The 24,699-nt window shown below is 35.3% G+C and overlaps 2 protein-coding genes across 2 annotated transcripts in view; one reads left to right on the top strand and one right to left on the bottom strand.

Annotated features, from left to right (window-relative positions):
• The window catches only part of BomSIFR (neuropeptide FF receptor 2-like), a 137,538-nt gene that overhangs the window by 51,335 nt on the left and 61,504 nt on the right, over nt 1–24,699 (bottom strand). The window contains exon 2 of the mRNA XM_028305428.1: nt 1,269–1,368. Within this exon, the coding sequence (XP_028161229.1) occupies nt 1,269–1,368 (100 nt within the window). The remainder of the gene's footprint in view (nt 1–1,268; nt 1,369–24,699) is intronic.
• The window catches only part of LOC114353450 (facilitated trehalose transporter Tret1-2 homolog), a 113,054-nt gene continuing 88,368 nt past the window's right edge, over nt 14–24,699 (top strand). Inside the window, exons 1-2 of the mRNA XM_028305475.1 lie at nt 14–173; nt 1,277–1,381. The gene's annotated coding sequence lies outside the window, so the exon portion shown is untranslated. The remainder of the gene's footprint in view (nt 174–1,276; nt 1,382–24,699) is intronic.

Below are 24,699 nucleotides of genomic sequence, written 5' to 3'. Positions count from 1 at the left end.
GTAAGTTCGCGAGTGCAACGTAACGGCTGATTTTTCCGAGAAATCAGCTATTTAATTGTAAAGTGTTAACTTTTCGTACAAAGTGTAGTAATTTATTAGAACAATAGGTGTATTAGTGCAAAATTATTGAGTGTCAATTGGAAAACTCGTCTCTAGTGGATTTTCCAAGAAATGTAAGTAGACATTGAAATCAATTTGTAAATCGTAATTTTGTTGTTAAAGTGCTTGTTTCAACGAATATAAATGCAAAATCTCGCGTACTGTTACCAAATTATGGTATATTTTTGGGTGCTAACGTTTTTTAATTTTCATAAAAAAGTGCGGGTGTTACAATAATGTATACTATGAGTAACTTCTAGTGATTCCACAAAGCCATTCCAATCCAACCAAATGACTACCCTGAAAATGCGTGCTAATGGTGGTAGAATCATTATTAGGTACTTTTATTCCGAGGTGAAAATACAAATTATTTTATTGTCACATCTTGTAGGATTTCGACAAAATACGTTTATCACTTTGACAATAATATTAACGCAAAAAAAATATTATTTGGATTACGACGAAAAATATATAAGTGCTTCATATTCTCAGCGTAGGTAGGTACTTGTGATAACATTATTCTAAGACTCGAAGGGTAATTTTCCTGTAAAGTTATGGCTTATAGCCTTTTTGTTTCATCTCATACCTACATAACATTTTCGTAACTAATAATACGGAGCCTTGCTAAGGCTTTATTTGTGAGTCAGCTACGAAAATCTACTAACTCAAAACGTAAGATGATTGACTCGGTCTTTTTTTACAGATATTTCACATTTACTGTAACTCAATTCGCATTATTTCTAAAAAAATCGACGCTAGATTATTTTTTAAAATAAATAGAACCTGGCACACAAAGTGACCAAAAGTTGACAATAATACCTTATTCCAACTGTAACAAAGACGTGTTCCGAACTTTTTGTCTACCTCGGGTGTCAGGAACTACGTATTTGACGCTGACTGTACTGGTGCTTACTTAAACCTTTGTTGAACCTTTCTTAAATACTGGAGGAGTCGAATCTGAACTTTAACTCCTCCTATGTTCATTTGATTGATTTCGTGGCGGTTCCAATGATAGTTTAACATTCCCCCGGGACAAACTTGACCTTTACTGGTTGGGTTTTTATTGGTGGTCAAGCTGTAGATCCTGGCTACACAAGAGTTGCAATGGGAATAGTCCCGTAGTACTGGTGCGTTAAATAAGTACGTAAATAAATGTAAACTTTTCTTACCTGTCCAGGGACACGGCGACGAGGCTGTAGACGGAGGCGGCGACGGAGAGCCCCTGCACGTACGGCACCGTCTTGCACATCAGCCAGCCCAGCACCCACGCTGCAACAATAAGGTAGGTGAGCATGCTTGTTATCTGCGGAACTACTAGGAACTTTTTTAAATGATTTTTCTTTTGTTGGAGATATTTTTAGGTTCAGTAACGCTACGTGAGCGTAGACACTTGATTTTATTTAGAAATTACAATCTGCAGATACTAGATCCGCACTTTTTTCAGTTTAAAAATCACAAGTGTTAAAAACGGTTCGATAAAATTTAAATAACTAACTTTTATGTTGTTTGATGGATTTTTTTACGTTCGGTAACTTACTTGAGCGTAGCCACTGGTCTACAAAACGGTTCTAATGTGTTTATCATTATGTTTTACTGTGAACATTTCTTGTATTTTTTATCGCAATCCAGGTATTTTGGAAATGTTTTAGGATCGGTAAAGCTACGTGACCGTAGCCTTAAAACGGCTCTAAATGTTTTTTAACTTTGTGAACATTTTGTGTATTTATTCTCTCGACTAGGTATCTTTAGCTAGCTTTCTAGCTTTAGAAATAAAGCTACATAAGCGTAGCCAGTAGTATAAAAACGGCTCTAATATTTTTAAGTAACTGTATTCAAATATTTTATGTATTTTGCCCCATCTAGGTAACCAATAACAAGGTAGGTGAGCATGCTTGTTACTATTACTGGCGGAACTTACTATGATGTGCTTTTTATGTTTTTTTTTTTAAATTCGGTAACTCTACTGAGCGTAGCTACGAATATATTTAAATAACTTGTGAACATTTTGTGTATTCTTTTAACTCGGTGATCTCGGTCTACATATTAAGCTTTTACAGGTACCTACCTATTTATTTTGTGTTCATTTCTTTCTCTGAGAAAATGGTCTTGCTAATCGTCATCGTGATGATCAGTCCAAGATTTACGAATTAGCAACGTAATGTTTAAAAACTATAGAAACATTTATATGATAGAACATTTATTAGATTTTTTTTATTTTGATACAGGTGTTTAGCTAATTTTAATTTATTTAATACTGAGTTTATCAATACCGTGCCAAGACGATATTAAAACTAATTTCCTAGGTGATTGAAATATGTTGTCTTTTTCTTTTGGCACCACAACCGACTCTATTCTACTACCACTAGTTACCTACTTGACTATAGTGTTTAAAGTTAGGCAGGGCTAAATTACTACGGAACCGTCTGTCTTATAGATAGATACTCGGTTACCTAGGCCAATTTCCCGCCCTAACTAGAAGCGGGGTCTAATAAATTCTTGCTTTCTACTTGTATTAAAGTAATACTTGTGCAATAAAGTGTATTTATTATAATGTTTGTACGCTTTGGAGCTCACGGGTCAAAAGTGGCCCGGTCCTTTATAAGGCTTGCGTGGGGATACAGATCCAACACGTAGAGGCCGTTTTAAGCGCAAAATATTCAACAAAAGTGAAAGTGGTGCACATGCTGGATCTAGTCTCTGACTATATCATGGGATGTAGCCAGAGACCATCCCCAGCCTGTGCACAGGAGCTATTGCAGTTATTGGAGAATGGACTAGGGTTATGGATGAAGGATGGATGGACTGGTTACTAGGCTATGGATGGAGACTACGGGACACCTGCCTGGTTCATAGTCTCAGACTGAAAAAATGGCAGGCGGTGACTAGCCAGCGACTAAATGGGCCCCCCCTGGCGTCATGGGTCGTATAGACCGGACTGAGGGGCAACATTGGCGTCTGCCATTATTATTATTATTGTATGAACGTTTTAATATAACAGCGGAATGTAGCCTTTTAATTATTTTGAATCTAGAAAATGAACAAACAGTTTTCAAACGTCGATTCCCTTGCCTTCAAACGTCTTTAAACTGCCATACATCATAGCGAATTTCCTTGGCGTCTCAGACCTCGCCCAAGCAACAAGTGGAAACAGGTCATTAAATCAATATTACACGATGCCCTGCAACCGAAACTGGGTCAGGTCACTGTCCTACCTGCGACCTAGCCTTGCATTCCTCTAGCCCCGTCTCGCTCCCCCCGCAAACATTTCCATGCCTCCATCCCTCTCCGCCGTGGCCTTGCGAACGAAACGCATTACAATACAAAAGTCCAACATGACAACGCGATCCTCAATTAAATTCCAAACGTATATCTAACGGCATAACGTCGGCATTTCAATAAGCGGAAACGAGGAAGACTTGCATCGAGACAGCTTTATCGATTAGCTGAAGGAACTGATTCGATTTTAATTATGACCGAGTTAAGGCATTATTTTTATGATTTCGTAACCTAAATATTCGTTCCTTGACCTCGCGTTGAATAATAAATCGAATTTCATGAATCTATTCCGATTATGCTTTCATAACTTTTCAGTGAAATGACGATGTCTATTCAGCACTGAGCTTTTTAAGCTCGTAGAACAATACACGTAGCTTTAAGTGAAACATTTGACATTTAATTTCAGGTAAATATACACGTTTCTCTAAATTTTTATAAAATGTGTATTTTAGGCTTTGATGTTTCTTCCCTTCATGTGGCTTCAAACAAATGTTTTACAGTATTCCGTTTGTTTTTATGCTGAAAGAATTCACCACCGCTCATAACCGTTTAATTCCCACTCTTTGAGCCGTCAACAGTAACTAATCCGGCATTAAGAACACAAAGGTCCCGGCTGTTTGGAGAGGCCCCCATTAATTTTGAATGGGACTAACTTCGCAGCCTAATTATATATTTCGGGACCAAGTGACCCGGTTCTGTATGATTTCATACGTTTGTTTTGGGCACTCCGAATCGTAAAACGAGTAGCTGCTTAAATATGCACATACTCGCGCATAACACTTCTTTTGTATTCATAATCTACATATTTGTTTATTATCGCGTACTCTTGATTAATCTACATTTTGTTTATTATCGTATTGTCTTGTACATCATAGACGAAAAAAGTACGCGCAAAAATTTTTAGGTGTCGTTTCAAAGACGAAGTCTCAAGGTACAATCCAACAAATATGTACTACATTTATTCTCGTAGATATCAATTTCAAATAACGTTATAATTTTAGAAATATCCTCTTTGTGAATTTTATATTTGTGTTAAAAGGCGCCGAATACGCGAGCATTTCTGCGCGCCTTTTCCAATCTTCCTTTCCATTCCAATACGTTTATTGAAAAGCTCTTGCTATTCCACACTAGAATATTTTTATATTTTATTTGTTATGCTAACTGCTCTAGAGGTGTCGTGTCGATACTTATATGTATTAGAACACCATTTTATCACATAATACTTGAGTGTAGATCTTTAAACTTAATATTCCAACTAAGGTTTATGTAAACATCATGTCTAAGTATGTTTGGGTCTCTTGTGGATAGGGCAATTTTTATAGAAACCTTTACAATATTCACCGTAGTTTATTTTGAAAGTTTTTATCGTAATCAGAGATATTTCTACTGTAGTAAGTAAAGATTACGCATCAACCTAAACAATTTGGCTTTCTCCGTAAATAATTAGTGTAATAGTTTGTACTATTTTCCAGCAAAATATTGAGTGTAACATACCTACTGATTGCTGTGACTACGGCTACAGAAGCCAGACGTAGCAGGTGGCAGACTGAACCACAACCTGATTCGATTACAGTGCCTGCCTTTGTTATGCCTATGATACATTTAGCAGATTGTTTTACAATTTTTTAAACTGCAATTATAATTCCAGTAGTAAAAATGTCTGAATCTTTTTTATAGTGTTAAAAGTAAAATGCAAAGTTTTTCGTTTATGCACGACAACCACCATTTATAACCACTATTATAATCGTTAAATAAATTCAGTTTCAAGTATCATTTATTCCTATGCCTTGCATGATATTGAAGAATAGCTTGTCAAACACTTAATTTTTAGGAACCGTGTCAGGTAAAGATCCGGTGTGTTCTTTAGGTCTCAATTTGGCTTTGTGTTACATAAAAGCTCCTTATGACCCACATGTCATACACGCAACACCGCGGGAAAATATTTACTTTATTGATGGAACACCTCTCCTCACACAGTTGTGCCCTATTTTACTTATGTGGCTGAAAAAAGAAACTTTTAGGAGCAGCCCAATTCTAGACCGACCCGACACATTTTCATTGTGCTCTAAATAAATCGGTGCGGCTTCATAATAATACAGACGACCCAATAATTTATTATTCTCACATCAAAATAAAAAGTTCTATGTCTTTTTCATACTGAAAGTACCTATAACTAAAATAATAAACACCACTTTACTAAATTGTTCAAAAATGACTTTGATGCAGACCGATAAAGTAACTACTTCGATACGATTTGTAAAATATTTTTAAAGAGGAATGTGAATTCTAGGCAAAGTAAAAATATTGCATTTCCAAGCATTCAAAACAAACTTTATCTATTTATTTATAAGTAGGTACTCGTACTTAGTTGTTTACCTATTATATCTACTCAAAACCACGTCTACTAATTGTTTATCGTCTCAACTTTCAATGAAGTGGCATCTCAACAACTGATTATTATTGATCAAATAGGTAATCTAATTACCGTGTAGAATGCTAAGAATATTTTTATAAAAAAAAAACAAGTATTACTAGCAATAGAACCACTACATCATAGTTGACAGTCGAATTTATTGATATTCGAAACGCGCGCCCTACGTGCCGGTATTAGGGAAAATTCTCGGCTCTTCAAGATATTGGGCGTGATAATTCTGTAGCCGAAATGTCAGTAAGACTTTTATTAATATTATTCTAGAATAAAACATGACTTTATTTGCTTAGTTTAATAGATTTAATTGATAGAACAGAAGGATGTAATTTAACTCGGAAAATGTAGAGATAGATTGAAAGTTGGCGGTATTTCATATAATCTCTTGATTTGTATTTTCTTTAACTTAATACGAAAACATCTATGGCGGCGACATCAAAATCGTTTAAAATAAATCAGACGCACCGTACATTCACGTCAAGATAGAGCGTCAATTTAAATGGAAATTTGTTTTTATACAATTTCATATATTTTTTCTATGAACGCATTTGGTTTTATATCGAATTCCATTATAAGTATTTGTTGTTTTATTGATAAAATATGAAAAAAATGTTGAACTATAGTAGGTAATTTTATTGCCTGCTGTTTTTTATAGTCTCAACGTAATTTACATTATTTACGTAACGTAGTCACAATTGATTTGATATTTTTGGGAATTTCTTACTAACATACGGCCAGCTCGCTACCATGGAAATATAATAATTTAATAATGACATGGACACGGTCGTTATAAATATTGGTAGGCAACTAATTAGAAATCGGTTTATGGCTAAGCTAATGAACAATAACTAACTTGTATTCGATTTAAGTAATGAAGAATTATCGTGTGTCTTGTCATTTTAGTTCATTTTGTCTACAATATCCAGTAGGTTTGTAGCAGGTTCTTCCGTTCCGTGTGCAATAAGGATCTTATTGCCAGAGGCATCTTGAAAAATAAAAATCCATGAAAATTCATTAGACCCAGTCTTCCTATTAGATAACGAAGCCGTATTGAGCCAGAGCTAAATCTCTCGCTCTCCTATTTCCAATATCCGCCGAAGGTCTCGGGATTAATCTCTGGACCTAACAAATGCAGTGGACGAAGGCCGCTCCGCTCCGCCACAAAGCGCAGTCCGCTATTTCGTGGTATTGGCTTCTGCGGATCATTTGCTTGCTTTATTAAATCAGCTCCTCGATCTGACTGGAGGTCGTTCAATGTTATTTTACTTGTGGAAATTGAAAATCGTAGTCGGTATTTGGTACCTTGTCTATGTCGTAGGCCGATCGTTAGTTAGGCCACATCGTGATGCCCGGGCATATTATCGTGATAGATGAAACATAACATCAGTTTCGGAAATATGACAAATCTGTCATCTTTTAAGGATAAAGTCTTATTCTCATGTCTGCATTGTCACATCTGGGACCCAAATTTTGGACTAAGATAGCCCAATACATTGATCACTTGATCAAATTTAAATTTTCTTTACTGCTCCATGTATAGAAATATTGTTACTTTTAGATGTAGACTCTTTACTTTGATTGTTCAATCACAGACGCGCTTATTAGTACATGTAAAAATGTAAGTAATTAGTACTTATTAAACAAAAAAACAATAGACAATTTGGTACATAAATCAGAGCACCCTAGAAAGGCTTCGTAATTTAATTCTTTATTCAAGCGGCACTTGTTAACGCCGCTCCTCCCACTGCCGATGCTAAGCGCCAGTGATTTATGCGAGCTCCGCCAGATATCTGGATAGCATAATGGAGATATGACTTATTATTGTATTTATATTTAAACTGTTTTACTATTTTATACGATGTTAATCTCCACCTTCGGAAACATAAACTTATCACCGGGTGAGAGGCAGGCCAAAAGCTCTTTCTTCACTGTAAAAAAGTAATTTCAAATCATCATTAAAATCACTATTTAATGAGCTGAAAGAGACAATTAATAGGATAGGGTATTTCAGTAAATGTAATAATATTGCAGCCTTATAGAATAGGTACTTACGAGTACTTAGGTTTTACTCAATTTTCACAATGCTTTGTAATTTTCCACTTCATCTATAACATACGATTGGTAATTTTGTAATTTAGGTAAACGTTGTCGTCTTATCCGACTCCTACTATCGTTCCTATTTCAATACTCCTTACTGGACTACATTAATCCACTTGTTTATTAATAGCTATTTCCTCGTCCTATAAAATATCTATTTGAGGACAACAGTTGGCACGCGGGGCACGTCCATACATTTCCTCTCGATTACCGCCTCAGCAGCGTAATAAAATCACTGGGATGCATGTTGTTTTCCAACCGACGTGCCGGGAACGTCAACTCGCGCTTGATAGAGCAGGACGACGGTTATCGCATAACTTCATTACTAAATTGTACCTACTCATTAGTGGCGTTGGGCTGGTGGAAAATTTTTAGTATTCGTCGTTCGTTCGTTTCAGCCAAATGACGTCCACTGCTGGACAAAAGCCTCCACCAAGGGTTTTCACGACGACCGGTCTTGCACTGCCCGCTTCCCCCGACCTTCACCACATCGTATACACAATAAATTACAAAGACGCTATAGTGAGGCCTGTTTACTACGTCTTCCGATCCGTCGTCGCCACTCGAGAAGTTTTCCACCCCAACTCCCATCAGTTCTACGAAATATTTTTAATTATTGTGTGCTGACGGAAATCCTTGGTAATGTTTTTACGTTAACCTTGATCATTTTTGGAAACACGATATCGTTGACTGAAATAAATTATCCCTTTACCTTGTTCCCCAAAGATACTTGAAAGTTTAATTTACAAGGCAATAAACAAAATTTATTCTGAAACAATTTAAAAACTCAAAGATTTGTGAGTGGCCTCCGTAATTAATATAAACGGAATGCCATAAAAAGTATAATCTTGATTAGAAAATCTGATTACTTTATCGCAACTCTAAAATTAAACCTGAATTCTAAAAATGGATCTAATAAATATCAATTGGGTCAATTTCCCAAACACATTTTTTGAGCGGCGTAGCTGAAAATCATATGTTTTTTATGACATAGAACTTTGATTTTTTTTTACACGAAAATATACATAGGTTCCATTTTGAGGACAACATTATTAATGAGTAGAAGATTATTTACACTTGGATTGTGATTAAGACTATAATTTTCCATATTGCAATCACATTAAACATAGGTACTGTCCCTCTTCAGTGACAATAACAAGGACTAATCAACTAAAAAGCATGAAAAAAAAATAATTTTAACAAAAAAATTAAAATCGACGCCAAAAATCACTTAAAAGTAGAAAATAAGTACGTCGTTATTTATTTATTAGGACAATATACCATGATTAATATTTTTGGAGTCGGTGCTGGTAAATTTAAAACCATTTCTTGAGCTTGGCACTAAGATATGACCGACTGGCAGCATATTTTCTAATTTTGGTGCTTTAATATAAATTTTGGTGTTCTCTTAATTTTGGTGTAAGGAAAATCTAAAAAACTACTGGACAAAATTTAATGTCTTAATCATTTTAGAAACAGTATAAGTTTCCAATAAATTTGATCTATAATTAAAGAATAAAAATACACAAATAACAATTTCCACCAAAATTAGGCAAAAATATGCACTTGTTGAAATTCACCCAATTAGAAGTAAAAGCTAAAAGTTTTGACACCTAGTCCCGGCCCACGCGACTCTAGTCGGTTTAAAAGTGATTAGTTTTTATTCTGTCCCCGAAGTCTTTAATCAAATTAAGCCAACTGCCTCCAGCACTGGTGTAATTGATCGAGTATTTAAAGGTAAGAAACTGGCGGTATAGCAATTTGTCAAACTTCCACAGTTGCTTGTGGCACTTGGTTTCGGAAATCATACTTGGAGCAACAAATCGCAGATTTTAGACAACTTAGGATATGGATTTTCTTGCACCCCTGTAAAAATGAATTTGTCGTAGTTACAATTAAGTGGAATAGAAACAGTACACTCGTGATAGGTAAGGTGCAACTTATCTCGACAGAGCGGCCGTGGTCGTCATTTCTTGCGATTAGGGTAAGCACTTTTTGAAACAGCTCTGTAACTCAGTCAGTAAGTTTTTATTAACAATTTGACCTTAGTATCTGTAAACTTTGGTCTTTCGTCTATGATATTACTATAATTATTTTAGTTTAAGTTATACCGATTCTTAGTAAATACCATTTTAATTGACCTCTAAAAAGTGGGATAGACGCCTAATGTGGGGGATAGAAGACTCACTGTATGATTGCTTCAAAGGATAGATGCCTGATGCAGGGATAGATGACTCGTTAATACAGTTTTTTAATTCTAAGGATCTAATGCATTTTGAAATCAAACAAGCCAAGTATTATTATTTAAGATTGTTTGTTATTAAATGAATTAAAAATGAAATTTAATATTTTTTATTAAAATAATACTTAGTACATCCACCCGAAAAACATAACCCTCTTTCTAGCGCAGTCGGGTAAAAAGGTAATTCGATTAGAAGGACTATTTATTACTTTCCTAAGGTTAACCGTACTACATTTTTTTTTTCTTCTTACTTGCTACCTGTGACAAAAGGAGCAGGTTAGGATAGATGCCCCTAGGTGCATGGGATATGGCCCTAAGGGGATCTATACCCAAAAAAAATTAGGCAACTATCCTTTTAGCATAGGATATGTGCCTTATTTAATAAAAAATATAATAACACTAAAAATCGAATTAAACATAGCTATCCCGTATAAGTTATAAGATAGTCTATCAAATTATATAAAAATCTGCTTCATTTTACAGTTGACAAAAAAAATTTCCATTAAAAGATACTTACCAATATTATTCCGACGCTCGCTAAGGTCTGGCCGCGGAAGATTTTTGCTCTCACTGGTTAAACGAACGCACTCTTTGATGGTTTGCGAGGCGAAAAGTGGTACGGGGAGGTCCCTTTCTATTATACGTACTATAACTTTAGGCTAAGTTGCTTGTAACATAGTGTACTTAAAATCGTGGCACCTATCCCACTGGGGCATGTATCCTGGAATTACCCTACACAAATACTTTTACGAAAACCAACTGTACATAATAATATAATATAAAAATGTATGTCTAGCCTAGCTCACACACGGAACCAATCCATCCTTGATTTACCCTCGGAGATGTATCCAAGAAGTAGGGCGTATTGGGCGATATTTCACGGCGACCAATTTGTCTGTCGGAAGTAGTCTCCCAGCGCCAGGCAGCTCCAAGGACTGGCCAGCCTTGGGATTATAGGCTTTATGATTATTACTAAAACGGCCGGAGGCGAAATGGACCTGTCTAAAAATCTTATTTTCATCTCATGATGAAATTGGTGTTGACTATTTTAATGGAATTGTTTGCACCATTTTGGAATAAGCTAGACTTTTTCGTAGAACGTGTTATATGCAGGGATATATAACACGTTCTACGAAATTTATTTGTTGTTACGTTGATTACCGTAAGTAATTAATTAAGGTGGAGTAGATCTAAAAATAAAGAAAGGACTAATAGAGGTAACATTAACATTGTTATCTTAGGAACTACTGAGGGTCTTCCGGGGTCTTTGCCCCAGTGCTAAAAATACCCGAAAATAAGTGAATTGTATCCTGCGCCTGTCCAAACTTGTGTTGGGCTGTTCATAAAATTCGGGGAAGTTTGTTAGACCAAAGGCCGCGTGGACGACTCTCATTGGATTAACGATTTCGGAACAACTGCTTAGGGTTACCACAAAAATATATTTACGGTATTACTTTTTATGTTTCTATTACCCGTAATTTTTGTGTGTGTATTGTAAAAATGCGAATGTTTATAGCACTCTCGCATTCTCTTTATTGTACTATTCCTTTAATCAACGTTTTGTTTTAAAACTACCAACTAGAAATTAAAGCACTATTTAAATATTTGACTAGGTACTTCTATTGAAAACTACACAAAACAAACACTTTTGTAATGAAAATTTGAAAAGTATTTCTACAATATGGCGGCTTTATAAAATATGTAGATGGTGAACATTGTTTTCACATTCCATGAAAGGACAGTTACATCAGCATAATAAAATACAAAGAATGTAGGTACTCCGGAATTAGCGGGCTACTGCTTAATTGATCCGGGATTTAGCGGGTCCTTGTCGAAATTCCATTATGGAAGGTATTCGGGGTTTAATTTTGGATTCCAGAGATCATATTACTGCTATTTATATCAAATAAGGTGTCAGCTCTATTTATGCTTGAGGCTGCATTGTTGTCGATTGAGTTTAATGTCCAAACATGAATGAAGTGGGCACTAATGGACTTAGCTTTTGGATTCTAGGAATCCAGTTTAGTTAGTTCACGAACTCCGATAGACTAAGAATATCCTCAAGGAGACCGTGAAAGTGCGGGGTTCATCAACATGATAAAGGTGAGATCCCACCAATGCGTGCAACTGTGAGGTATGCAATTCAGCACAATAGGATTCGGTCATGTGAAAAGATTATCTATGCAAATGCAAGCTTATTGTTGTACACCCATAATATTCATTTTCCTCCAGAGTTCTCTCATATTGAATAGTCACTATTTGTAAGTTGTTATAGGTCACTTACATAATTTTAAGCAGTCTTACTCGTATCTTAAGCAAGCAGCTGTCTTCTGAGTTCAATTAATAGATCAATCTAAAGGTTATTTTTAGATAATGTCCTGCGAATAAATTTTAAAGGGAACCGCAAAGTTCCAAGATCGCCTTTGATACCACTGCACAATTTAAACGTTGTTCAGACAAGCGTGAGAGATAGCTCGATGAGCGATAACAGAAAAATTATGTCTATTGTCCCTTAAGTCACTTTCCCTATTTAGGAACTGGGTTATTCGAATTTTATTTTAGAGCAGAAGCAAGCAATCGATATTTTATAATGAGTTGAGCTATTCAAGCTAATTTTCCATACAATTCTATTATACTATTCTGGATTATAGACAAAAAAGAAAAATGCATCACTTTTACTGACACATATTATTTAAATAAAAGTTATGAAAAAAAAAACTCCCTACTTGAATATAGCGTGAGTGCGGTGGACAATGAATCGTCATCAATCTTACTTTGTTTCTCCGTTCTAATATCAATATTTGATCATGTAAACAAGGAACAAAGATAGCCTTTATTTTTGCCCTAAATCTACCTAAGTAATGAGTTGCTCGCTCGTTCAGTAACAGGGAAATCGTAAATACGATGCAAAAACTTTTACTAGCTGTCCCGTTTCTGGGAACAACTCATTTGCTCAGTGAACCTGAAGACGTTGCCAGGTACAAATAAGCCAGTCTATTCACAACTTTCTCACGAAAGTTATTGAAGATCAAAATAAACTTACATTATGAGAATTAGAAATTAGAAATAAACCAATGAACTCGGTGACTTTTGTGACAATGAGGAGTTAGCACAAGTTTTACAAAGTAACGTAAATGCGCCTATTACCGCCAGTTTAAGCTGACTTCGGATAAACGTTAGAAAATTAGATATAAGACGTGGTGATAGAAAAGACACTTTAATTTATTTATAACAATGATGAAGTAATCTTTGAATTCAAGTAGTAACAATGAGTATTCAATCACACAATAATTAATAAATAGCAATTTAATCTGAATAAGCAGTTGTTTCTATTACCGACCTATAGACGAGGTGTGTTTCTATTAACGTTTTTTCTGTTTCTATTACCGACCGCTAAGAATATTGCTCTTCAATTGGGTATATTCCAAGAGGCACGGGTTCGATTCCCGCTCATAGGCTCGGGAACCACTTGATTTTTTCAAGTTAAATTTGTTTTGCTTTTAGTTTTAGTTAAATTTGTTTTTTTTTTCAAGTTATTTTTTTTTATTGTTAAAAGAGAAAAGGCACGCTTCTCGAAAATAAATAAATAATCAAGCAGAAATAGTAGAATAATAAATTCCTCAATTATACTTGATTACGCGATACCAGGTCTTCTAGTGAGTAGTGGGGGTCATTATTTAAACTATGTATATTTGAGTTTTTAATAAAAAATAATTTGCATTTAATATTTTATTTTTAATTTGACTTTCGTTTTTGACTGATGTTTTTGATTTTAATTGTGTGTAATTGTGTATTTTAATTTAAACTATGGACAATTGGACAATGTCTATATAATTATTTTAATTTTTTTTTATTAATCCAAAAGATCTTAAAAAGTTACATAGTAGTTGTGATAACGCATGATTGGTTAGGTGTCATGTCATAAATGTTAGTTATATACAAAATACAGGCTTATAAGTCTTCGCAGGTGGCGTTATAATTATGAGGCGGTAATAGAATTAAGTATGAATATTACTTTATTCTATTACCGACCGTAAAAAAAAACAGTAACCAGCTAAAATATCTACTTTAACGAAGACGTGATCAGTGAAGTATCATTTCTATTAGGTTTTATTTTATATCAAATAAGTACTAATTAGAATTTAACAGGTTTTTATAAAATCTATTGTCATACATTATTAGAGATATTCTTTAATGTTCATTGCAGTTTTATGCCAAACCTATGACAATTAATGTATGGCGTTAATTGATTTAATTATGTGAAATATTCTTATGAATCGATCAAGACAACAAAGTGGAGGTTAAATGCGTAATTAAAGATATAAATACTAAAATAAGAAACTTAATCAAAATTCTAACAACGCCATGGGTCGGTATTAGAAACCAAATTATGAAAAGTGTTTCTATTACCGCCCTTATTTAAAATTGTATTTAAGCCACATAAATACAGCGAGAGGGCTATATTGAGGGTTTATTAAGGAAACTAAAGTACGAATTAATATTGTTATGCAAAAACATGTTGGTATACTCATTTTAAATGTGTTAAAATCGCTAATTAATAACAAGGTGCACCTTAAGTAGCTGGGAGCGCGTCAGTATGAAAAGTGCGTCCGTTGCGGGCGCGTCCCATTTAATGTGAAATAACTCCGTTTACTGGTTATTTACGAACACAAACTTTAATCGTTTTGATAGTCAATAAACATATCTAGATATTTTTTAAGTAACGTGTTTTCTGGAACCTGTTATTATGTCTTTTATGAAAGAAAGAAAAATAGGGCGGTAATAGGATACAAATTTTGGGGGGTCGTTAATAGGCGCACTTACGTTATTAAATTAGTTTATTTTTAGTGGGTAAGTATTGTACAGAGCAATTTTTCCTGTCACTAATTTGGGTTCATTAATCTTTAAAAAAAATCTTTAGTGCACACTGCCCGTAGAAAAAAACTATAAATTAATATTAAAATAACTGTAATTTTCTGGATATGGGGCAAATTTTAGTGCAAAAATTCACATTCCGATTGTTTTGGTTATAAAAGTCTTGAAGCACGCTTTGCTTGCTTTTTTATTGCTCATGCAACTGTAATAACGGTAATTTCATGCAACAAAATTACTGCAACGTAAAGTAAGTAGGTAGACTCTACCTACAAAATTATGTTATATTGAGTACTTTGAACTTAATGATTTTTGTATAAGGCTCAACTGAATGAGAAGCTTTCAGATGCTTTGAAACGACTCAATGGGTGGAATTTGGTTTAAAATAGTTTTTGCGAACTTTTTATTTTTTATTTAAAAAATATAATCTGCAATTTACTAATCCTTTAAAATCGGTTCATAATGTTGCCCAATTTTTGTGTGGTGTGGTACGAACAACGCATTTAATATTTGATGTTAATAAACTCATGTTGCTATTCAAAACATGAATAAAAACGTTTTATTGCACGTCAAATTTTACCCAGAATAGATTTGAATATTCTGAAGGACGCTTAATAGGGCTTTAATAAATTATAAGCGCTAATTAGTTACGGCGCTAAGTGCTTGAATAATTTTACACGCGCGTGAACTTTACCAGGTAGTACAGTCAACAGCAGTTCATCAAACCAAAAAATCACTAGCCAATGAATTTTTAATTGTATTTTTTTAATGTTTACCGAATATGATTCAAAATTAATCGAGGAAATCATGCTTATTGAGAGTTTGTAAGGTAGGTAACTATAAGCAAAATCCTCGACGATTTATCTTTCAATCATAAAATAACAGAGAAATAACAGGATCATAACTTGTATGGTATGTTCTTTTTGGTTGAGCCGTTACCGTTTCAGCCAAATTATGTCCACCGCTGGACAAAGGCCTCCCTCAGTCTTCATGTAGAGCCGCTTTAAACCTAATTCATGGCATAATGTTTGTCTCTGTCTAATTCCTATTCTGTCCGTAAGGCCACCATTACTTAGGCAAACCTTAAACAGATTTCTCTCAAGCAGACCTAAAATATTCAAGCGACGTATACTGCGACTAATGGTCCCTGTAGACAGCTTATAGCGTTGATTATAGACCTACAAGACATTAATAATTGAAGATCTAATAGACAAGAACTCTCAAGCTTAAAATTTTTGTAGTTGTATTAGCTGTGAAGTTGGGACAAAAATTGATGTGTAGTTTGATGTCCTTGCCTTTGTAGGTAATAATCCTAATAGGAAGAATCTGAATACAAATGTTTATTATTGTAGAGTTCGTTCGTTCGTTCGTTCGTTCGTTTCAGCCAAATGACGTCCACTGCTGGACAAAGGCCTCCCCCAAGGTTTTCCATAATGAACGGTCCTGCGCTGCCCGCCACCAGGCTCTTCCCGCGACCTTTACCAGATCGTCGGTCCACCTAGTAGTACCGGCCTGCCCACGTATTGTAGAGTAACCTAACATAAACAAAACAACTAAACAAACATCTGCCCATGATTCAGAAACTTGCGCATTTAGCATAAAAACTGTTTTTATTTTCTGTCCTTCGAAACTCGCCAACATTAATACTAACTTACCCGCAAAAATATGGTTGTATCTACATTATTCCGTAATGTATGTTAATGAAATCCTCCGTAATATGCTGTAATAATTTCCCAAGTCGAAAAAACGTAGTCTATCGTAGAGAAGAGATTAGCCATTAATCTTCTTGAAGACTGTTCGTCATCTTTTTCCCCGAGTCACGATTACGGCCATCCAATCCCTTATCAACTTATGTAACTTTTAGAGATCTCAGCAACTGCACAATACATATAGAAGCAGTAGATCCGCTTACGAATACCTCGTACACTTCGTTCCATTAATTTTCTTGCTCATCTTGAACACATGATTCTCTAAGTGTAGGTACTTGCTTTATAAAGTTTATTACTTTCAAGCTTCTGTTCTTGCAAAACTTTAGTCTCATATGTAACCACGGGGCTACAATGTCACTTTAATTTACCCTGACCAAGTATTTGCATGGAAGCCTATGATTTAGCGCTTTAAATGCATAATATTACAGCTCTGCTAATTCTAGTTCGTCCACATTCTGATTTTAGCTATCCTAACAACAAAAAATGCCTTGAATAGTAAAGCTACTGTTCCTAAGTTTATCTGTGCAAACAATTTTTCAACTAGTCGTAGTACGAGTATATTAATAGTGCGTGTTATTTATGCAAGTCATGAGTGCCTTGAGCACTGGGCCAGAATGTTTTGGTATGTGGGAGTAAGCCCTACTAATTCTCCAAATGGATGACGCATACCACAATAAAATCATAATATTTTCATCATAATAAAAGGATGCATTAGCTAACGTTTCTTTATTATTCTATGTTTGCAAATTTTTAACAACCTGGGATGGGGCGTAAATTAATCATTGCCTTAATAAAATGTATACCTTTAAATTTATGACGTAACATTAATTAATTGCCTAGCGACTCTATACAAATTAAAAAGAAAATTCACACTTAGCTTGTGTTCATTCCTCAAAGTAATAGATCTCAACGTTCTCAATTTTCCATCTACTTGAAGTAACTAATACTTATGCCAAAAATAGGTATCAGTTGCTAATTGAAGAGGATTCGTTTGACTTTAAAATTGCTTTCTGAAGGTTCTGTTTACAATACTCAATTGCCCAATTGCCCTTCATTCTATTGCAAGAGAAGACTAAAGTCAAAAATCTTTTTAATAAAATTGCATTGACTTGTACGAGTATTCACCCCACATTGCTAATAAACGAACTGAATTATCACGAAAACGTTATAACAATTAGTAAGAATTTAAAATCTATTAACTAAAATGTAAACAATATCGGTCGTCAAATATCTTGGATTTTTTTATAATTTCATTAGGTAGTTACTTTAGTTTGACCCTGGCTGTAGCCTTCAGTTTGAGTGCATCAAAATCCGATAGAGGTCGCGCGAGTCGGTGGCCGGCCGTTTTTCATCCGAAGGGTGATCGGTCCATTTATCTTCAGACCCCTGGACTAACCTTCCATCCCGCAGCCGGTCTGATGGCCTGTGGCTGTTGATAAGGGCAGTGATTCGAAGGTCAGGGTAAGCACCCTACTTTTAGAGAGTTTCGTGTTTTTCTTAATGGAAAAGTAACTTTATTGGTTGATTGACGTCCAGTAGTTATCTATCGGTTTTTTCAGCAGATATAACAAAATATGAACAATTTTCCCTATGAAGAGTTTCCGTGTTAGACTCCGTAGAGACAGCTCAAACTGCTAGTTTTCTTCTTCTTGTTTTCTTTCCTCGAAAGGTGAATGATAAACAGTTGATTGGACAGCTGCATCTGAGCAAACATCAAATTTGCCGCCTGTTTGCGACGGGCGTCGATGCGCGTCTAAGCCCATGCAAGCCGTTTGACTTTACAAAGCAAACAAAATTGTTTGGCGACGCACTCCTAGGGAATTTCACTTTGAAATCGAAAACGCATTTATTCACAGAAGAGTCTGAAGTGTTGGACGGATTAATATGACTTAAATGTTCTTTGCAGCGTTTTAATTTGTTTCTCAATATTTGAACATTCTTCGAATCAATGGTGCATGAAATTACCAAATTAAACATAGACTCAATCTCGATGTTATTATTCTTTTAGGGAATAAGATCGAGAGTCTGTTTTCCCTTTCACAGCCAGTCTTTTGTTCAGAGGGTATTACAATCGGTTTATCTATTTCATATCCATGTTAGACGCTCATGGCGGGTCATGACGTCTAACGACCAGGGTTGTGACCTCAGAATTACAAGCCACGTGATAGAAGAAACTGAATTCTTAAACAATTGTATAATCAGTTAACTTAAGGAACCCCGAAGCTGACAAATAGGTTGATATCCCTCAAATAAATTGGATTTAGCTTTCAGCCATCTTTGCGGCAGCGACAGAAAGCTTTTGCGGTTATTATTAGATCATAAACTCGACCATTGACTAACCACGCTTTGTGTGAGTTCGTCGACCTTACAAATCATTCATGTTCAAAATTCATGAAGCTAAGTAACAGTATCTACAGTGTTACGACTGAAAACTTTTGTGAGCTTTTGGTTGACCATGCTGTATTTCCTATAATTAGGTATTTGTTATTAACCTAGGCTTCGACATTATTTAGTATGAATGTAGCAGAGTAAACAAATGCTGATAGATGAGCAAAATAAAACAAATGTACCCAAAGCTTTCATCAACTTATATATACATACTTAGGTGTAACTAGAAAAAATCTAAATATATTTACATAATATAGTATTTCGTGCAGGCGATGTCACCCCCAAAATTACGTCTAATGAAATCAATGAGACTAGAAATACATCGTCTGTAATCTTGAGATAGGTCGTAAAGCAGATTTTATGGCTCACACAATGTGCTCCGAGAACCTTTACTATATTTACCTAGCATTACATAGTGGACGGTGACAATAAAGCATAGAAGTAGGCTCTCGTCCAAATTAGACTATAGTTTTCAATTGATAAGATAAGCATTATGTGTCTGTTGATATTTCTGTCTGATAAAGTTAGTTGCAGAGAAACCTCTTCAAGAACTTGGCATGTACCTACATTTTAGATGTTAATAACATGTTTAAAATATTTTACATCTATGCTTTCGTCATATGCTCGTCGAATGTTACTTTTATTTGAGACCAACGGGTAGGTTTATTACAGTTGTCTTACGCATAATTTAACTATGTTTTATAAAGGCTCATCTTTAGAGGCAAAATGAAATTATGTAAAAAACTTCTAGTCTGACTACTTTTAATTAAACTTTCAATAAAGTTTATGTTAAAGTTAAATAAATAATTAACTTTCTACTAGGAATAAAGATCATTAGGTACACTCGTTCATTTATTTCAGTATTTTTCTAGACTAAACTGGCCATGCCTTATATTTCAACAGAGCTTTGGCTAAAAAGTTATTGGCAAATAAAATTAATGTCACACTTGGTCTTTATGAACTACGTACGCTTTCATAAACTGAATAATATTATACGTAATACCTAATATTGATTGTAATCTCAAGTCTGGCCTAATTACAAGGGCAAGAATTCAACAGAACTCATATCAAATCCAGCCTCTAGGGTAGCTTCAGTCTATGTTATGACTGCCAATGTAATAACCTTGAATTAAAATATGTACGTACCCGCCGCCATAATATGCGTATGTCCCGGGAGAGATAAAACGCGCCTTCTAAGGCCGGATTTCCACCAAGGCAGAGAGGGGAAATATTTGGCCGTCAAATTTTTCTTTAGAATTTGACAGCGATGGCGGCGCAGTGCGACGCACAGCTTTGCGGTGGGACACGAGAAGTAGGAATAATGAAATATGATTGGTTATACAACACACATCTCCTCCGCTTTGGTGGAAACCAGCCCTAAAGAAGCCTTGGAAGACTCGTAATTATCATAACGTCTTCCTTGGATGCCATTATGGTAATCAGCATTAACGTTAGCACTCACTATCTTAATACAAGAATGTACAGACGAGGATTACAAAGCATCCGGAGTGAACAATTTTAAAAGGAAGAAAATTGTATATTAATGACACATGAAAAAGCAAAAATTATACAATTATGATCGCGATTTAATTTTTAAGTAAAATGAAATGAGTTGTATCAAGACCTACAAAAACTTTTTTCTCTTCTTTCTGGGCGTCTTAGTAACTGAAGTAGATTCAGATTGACCCTAGTTTCAGACTCTATGGGCCGCTATAGGCACCTGACAGCAGAACGGTTGAATACAAAACATTGTAAAGTAGACTGCACACTGGTTGTTTACATTATTTATGTCGTGTCTGATATTTCGAATATGAGGTTATCTCTAAAAACACGAGTAAAATGACTTTTTTATATGTATAACATGCGGTTACGAGCTAATGAAGTTATAGTTGATTGTCATTACCGCTGCAGTATACATTTGACCTTCGGAAATCGATAAAGTGATTTGCATAAATGACGGCCCGCGTGATAGGTGCTAGATACGGGGATAGTTTAGGTAGAATGCAGACGAAGATAATTCAGTTACTATCGTGTTCGTGTCACAAATAACTAACGTTGTTCTCGCGTTGTTTGAAATTAATCATTTAACAACTTTAAAGGGTATGTATTTTCGAAGTAAGTAAACAAGACAAAGAGACAAGAATATAGCAAAAACATACATTAAAGGACCTATAACAGAAATCTTTCTACGTGGAGATATTTTTCCTGCAATTTCTCTTACTAGCTGATGTGAATTATGCACCTGTCTCAGTTAAACTTGGTAATTTATGTGTCTGGCCTCTTCCAGTCTTCGATTCGAAATTGTTTTAAGCTTTTAATCTTTTAAAGCGCCATGCAAGTTTTATTCCAGTCAAGACCTTTATTCTTGGTACTGATACCGAATTTCATTAAAATTTAAACACTGAAATCTTAATAAGTAGATGAACAGTGGGATAGTAACTTCTATATTTATAATTTTGGTGTGTGAAAATTTTAGTACCTACCGAAAAGTAACGTTTACAGATTGCCTACAGGTTAACCGTGGTTATAATCTATGCCGTGTCTGAGGCCACTGAATGGGTTCAGGCGTTCCTGGTCCCGTGAAACGGCCGGGACCTCCCAATCAATTTTATCAGCGCCGCCAGACCTAGTGATTTACTCTCGTATAAATTACCAAATGTATGGATGACCGAGGTTTTATTGTTTATTGATCGGAAGGACAAAAGGGTTGGAATGACCGTGTTTATGGTTTGGGATGTTCAGTATTTCCCAATATTTAGGCCAAACAGGAATTTACATTGATGTTATATCACAATATCTTCTTTTTTTATGTACAAGGAAATATGAGTACCATAACTTTCAATAATGTCATGGATAAATTGGTCTTAAAATATGATGTACACAATACTTGATTTAAAATTTAATTAGGTATATTGCTTCGCTGTAAATGCTCATAATTTTACTACGTCACTGTAAAATCACTACAATATTCTAAAAGTGCAGATAAGTAAACCATTAGTCATATTTTTATCGTTAACCCTAAATAGCTCGTGCATAAAACATCTCGTTAACACATAAAATAAACATAAAAAATATGAGCAGGAAATAATTTCGCTCGAGCTTGATATTGTATGACAAAATGTTTCCTGTGAGTTAATAGCTCGGAATAGGAAAACATCATTCATTCCCGCCGAGTCGTCTCTAGCCGTTAGTGTGCTCTTAAAAAGCAAAATAAGAAAAACTTGTTTTTTTGCCGTGTCCATGGAAATATAAGCTTTTACTGAAACTGAACTTCGACATTTGGAAAGCGTGTTTAGAAGCAAGTTATTTGAAGAAATAATATTATTATAAGTAGGGTTAATGTATCAAGTTTTCGGCTGTTACCTTGTTAAAATTCCTGCCCACCTGTTATTTAGATCCTTTTGGTTGCTATCCCACACATGTTTTTTTTAGCGTTGAATTTTCTTGGGTGACATTAAAACGCCAGCGGAACGCCACTACATCATCATCGCCACATATTATTCAGTCCCTTTAATAAAATTACATTGGTGACAGTTTTAATTTTGCGGTCACTTCACGTAACAAAATAGTTACGCACAAAAAAGACGTTTACGAAATGAAATTAATAACTTAATTCATTTAGTTACCTGGCAAAGGTTATTTCAGTGACTTTGGCTCATTTTAAGATCTTGTTTTTGCTAAAATGTTAAAATAAAAGAAGGAGAAAGTAAATAATAATAGCAATAACGTGTTCGACACTTGAGCGTTATTATTATGGGCGTAATTATGAGATTATGTGTATCTTTCGCGGCACTCTGTCAATATACTCCATCGAGCCATAGGTTTTTTCTTTTCACTTTGCTCATATTATACTTGCTAGAGGACGTCCTTGCAAAGAAAAATAAAACCTCGCCGTTATGCGTCGTAGCGGTTTTCTTTAATAAGAAGGGTCGTAGCCATTATGTGGACTTAAACACTCGAAGCGGCTTACTTGACAATGTCGAAGCAAATTAGAATCCCTCTCAAAAATATTAATAAGCTGTTTTGACTCTGATGTAAGACGTTAGCTGACCTAGAAATCCAGTAACTAATAGGTACTATTTATCAAGATATAGAACAGAATTAGTAGAACCCATTGAAAATCATCTTTCCTAACTGATAATCAAGCGCTTGTGCGCTATGAAGTCCTGCCTATTAAAAAAGAAATAATATTCATAATTTTCTATTTTTTTTAAATTATTTTTCCAAGTCATTGTACTCCCGGCTCACTGATTAAATATACCTTTTTTGGGACGTATGTTTCTTATTTACTAGCCTGTTATCCTTAAGAAGAACGGTCATCTGTGACCCAGGCCCGACAGAAACGAGACATACCTCAGTATTTTTGTCATGTCTTAATTCTTCTTCTTCGTCGCTACACTCTTGGCCAGAGTGGTCGTGGTCGTCACACCAGGTCCGGTGGCAAGTCTCACAATCCGTCGCCATTCCTCCCGCACTGCAGCCTTTCTTGTGCACTCGTGGAGTGGACCATTGAGTGCGGTTTTGATCTGGTCAGTCCAGCGCATGGGCGACCTGCCGCGCGCTCTTGTGCCCTCAACCTTCCCCTGCACAACAAGTCGTTCAACAGAAGCGACGTCTCCACGTATTATATGGCCAAAGAAAGTGAGTACCTATACGACTTTGGACGATGGAAGAAAGACGCTGTTTGACATCAAGCTCTTGGATGATCGAGACGTTGGTTCGGAACTCTGTCCAGGTTATGCCAAGCATCCTTCTCCATAATCCGGTTGTATCTCCAGGTCACCTAGATACATTCCATAGCAGCTGTAATAGACATTTAGGTACATACATTTACCAATTTTGGTGATAAATAAGCATTTTGTATTAGTTTTTGTATAACGCCTAAACAAAAACAAAGGGTAATATTTTGGTGTTATACATAGATTTCGAATATTAAAAATATATAATTTAACTAATTAAGACATGACAAAAAAACTGAGGTATGTCTCGTTTCTGTCGGGTCTGGGTTTTTTTTGTATGGGGCGTGACCGTTCTTCTTTGGTTATAACAAATTTTTAACAATCGAACCAATAATAATTTATTTCAAATCTCAAAAAATTCGGCTTCTCTCTTCATCTTTATCTGAAGCGCACGCGTAATTAATTATTCCTGACTGAATAACTCCTGTAACAACGAACAATTTTTGTAACCGCTCCGCTTATTTTGCAAGAGAAAGAAGGATATTTCAAAGAAATAATAAAGCAAGATTCCGCCATTTAGGAATATTGCAAACTGGGTCACGTAACGCTGCAAGAAATATTAACTTTATTTATAGGTTGCAATGAAAAGGACCATTGTTATAACGAATAAATAGGAGCTTAGTATGCGAATGCAGTCTCTTTCAACTTGCAGTTTTTTTTATAATATCACAATGGAAACAGAGGCAGAGGATTTAATGCATCAACCACCTTACTTCTTAGGTCATCTTGATAAATTCCAAAATAATATTTTGTAAATTGGCGTCATCTTATTGGATCACGTACCTACGAAGCCAACTTCGGTGGCAGGGTTAATTCCCACCGGGGCCAAAGGTTTTCTTACCATGTACG

This window comes from Ostrinia furnacalis, unplaced genomic scaffold, assembly GCF_004193835.3.
Source record: "Ostrinia furnacalis isolate ACB-3 unplaced genomic scaffold, ASM419383v2 OfSCF1657, whole genome shotgun sequence".
NCBI classification, from domain to species: Eukaryota; Metazoa; Arthropoda; class Insecta; order Lepidoptera; family Crambidae; genus Ostrinia; species Ostrinia furnacalis.
The sequence above is the reverse complement of the archived record's forward strand: the minus strand, read 5'-3'. Positions and strand labels throughout refer to the sequence as shown.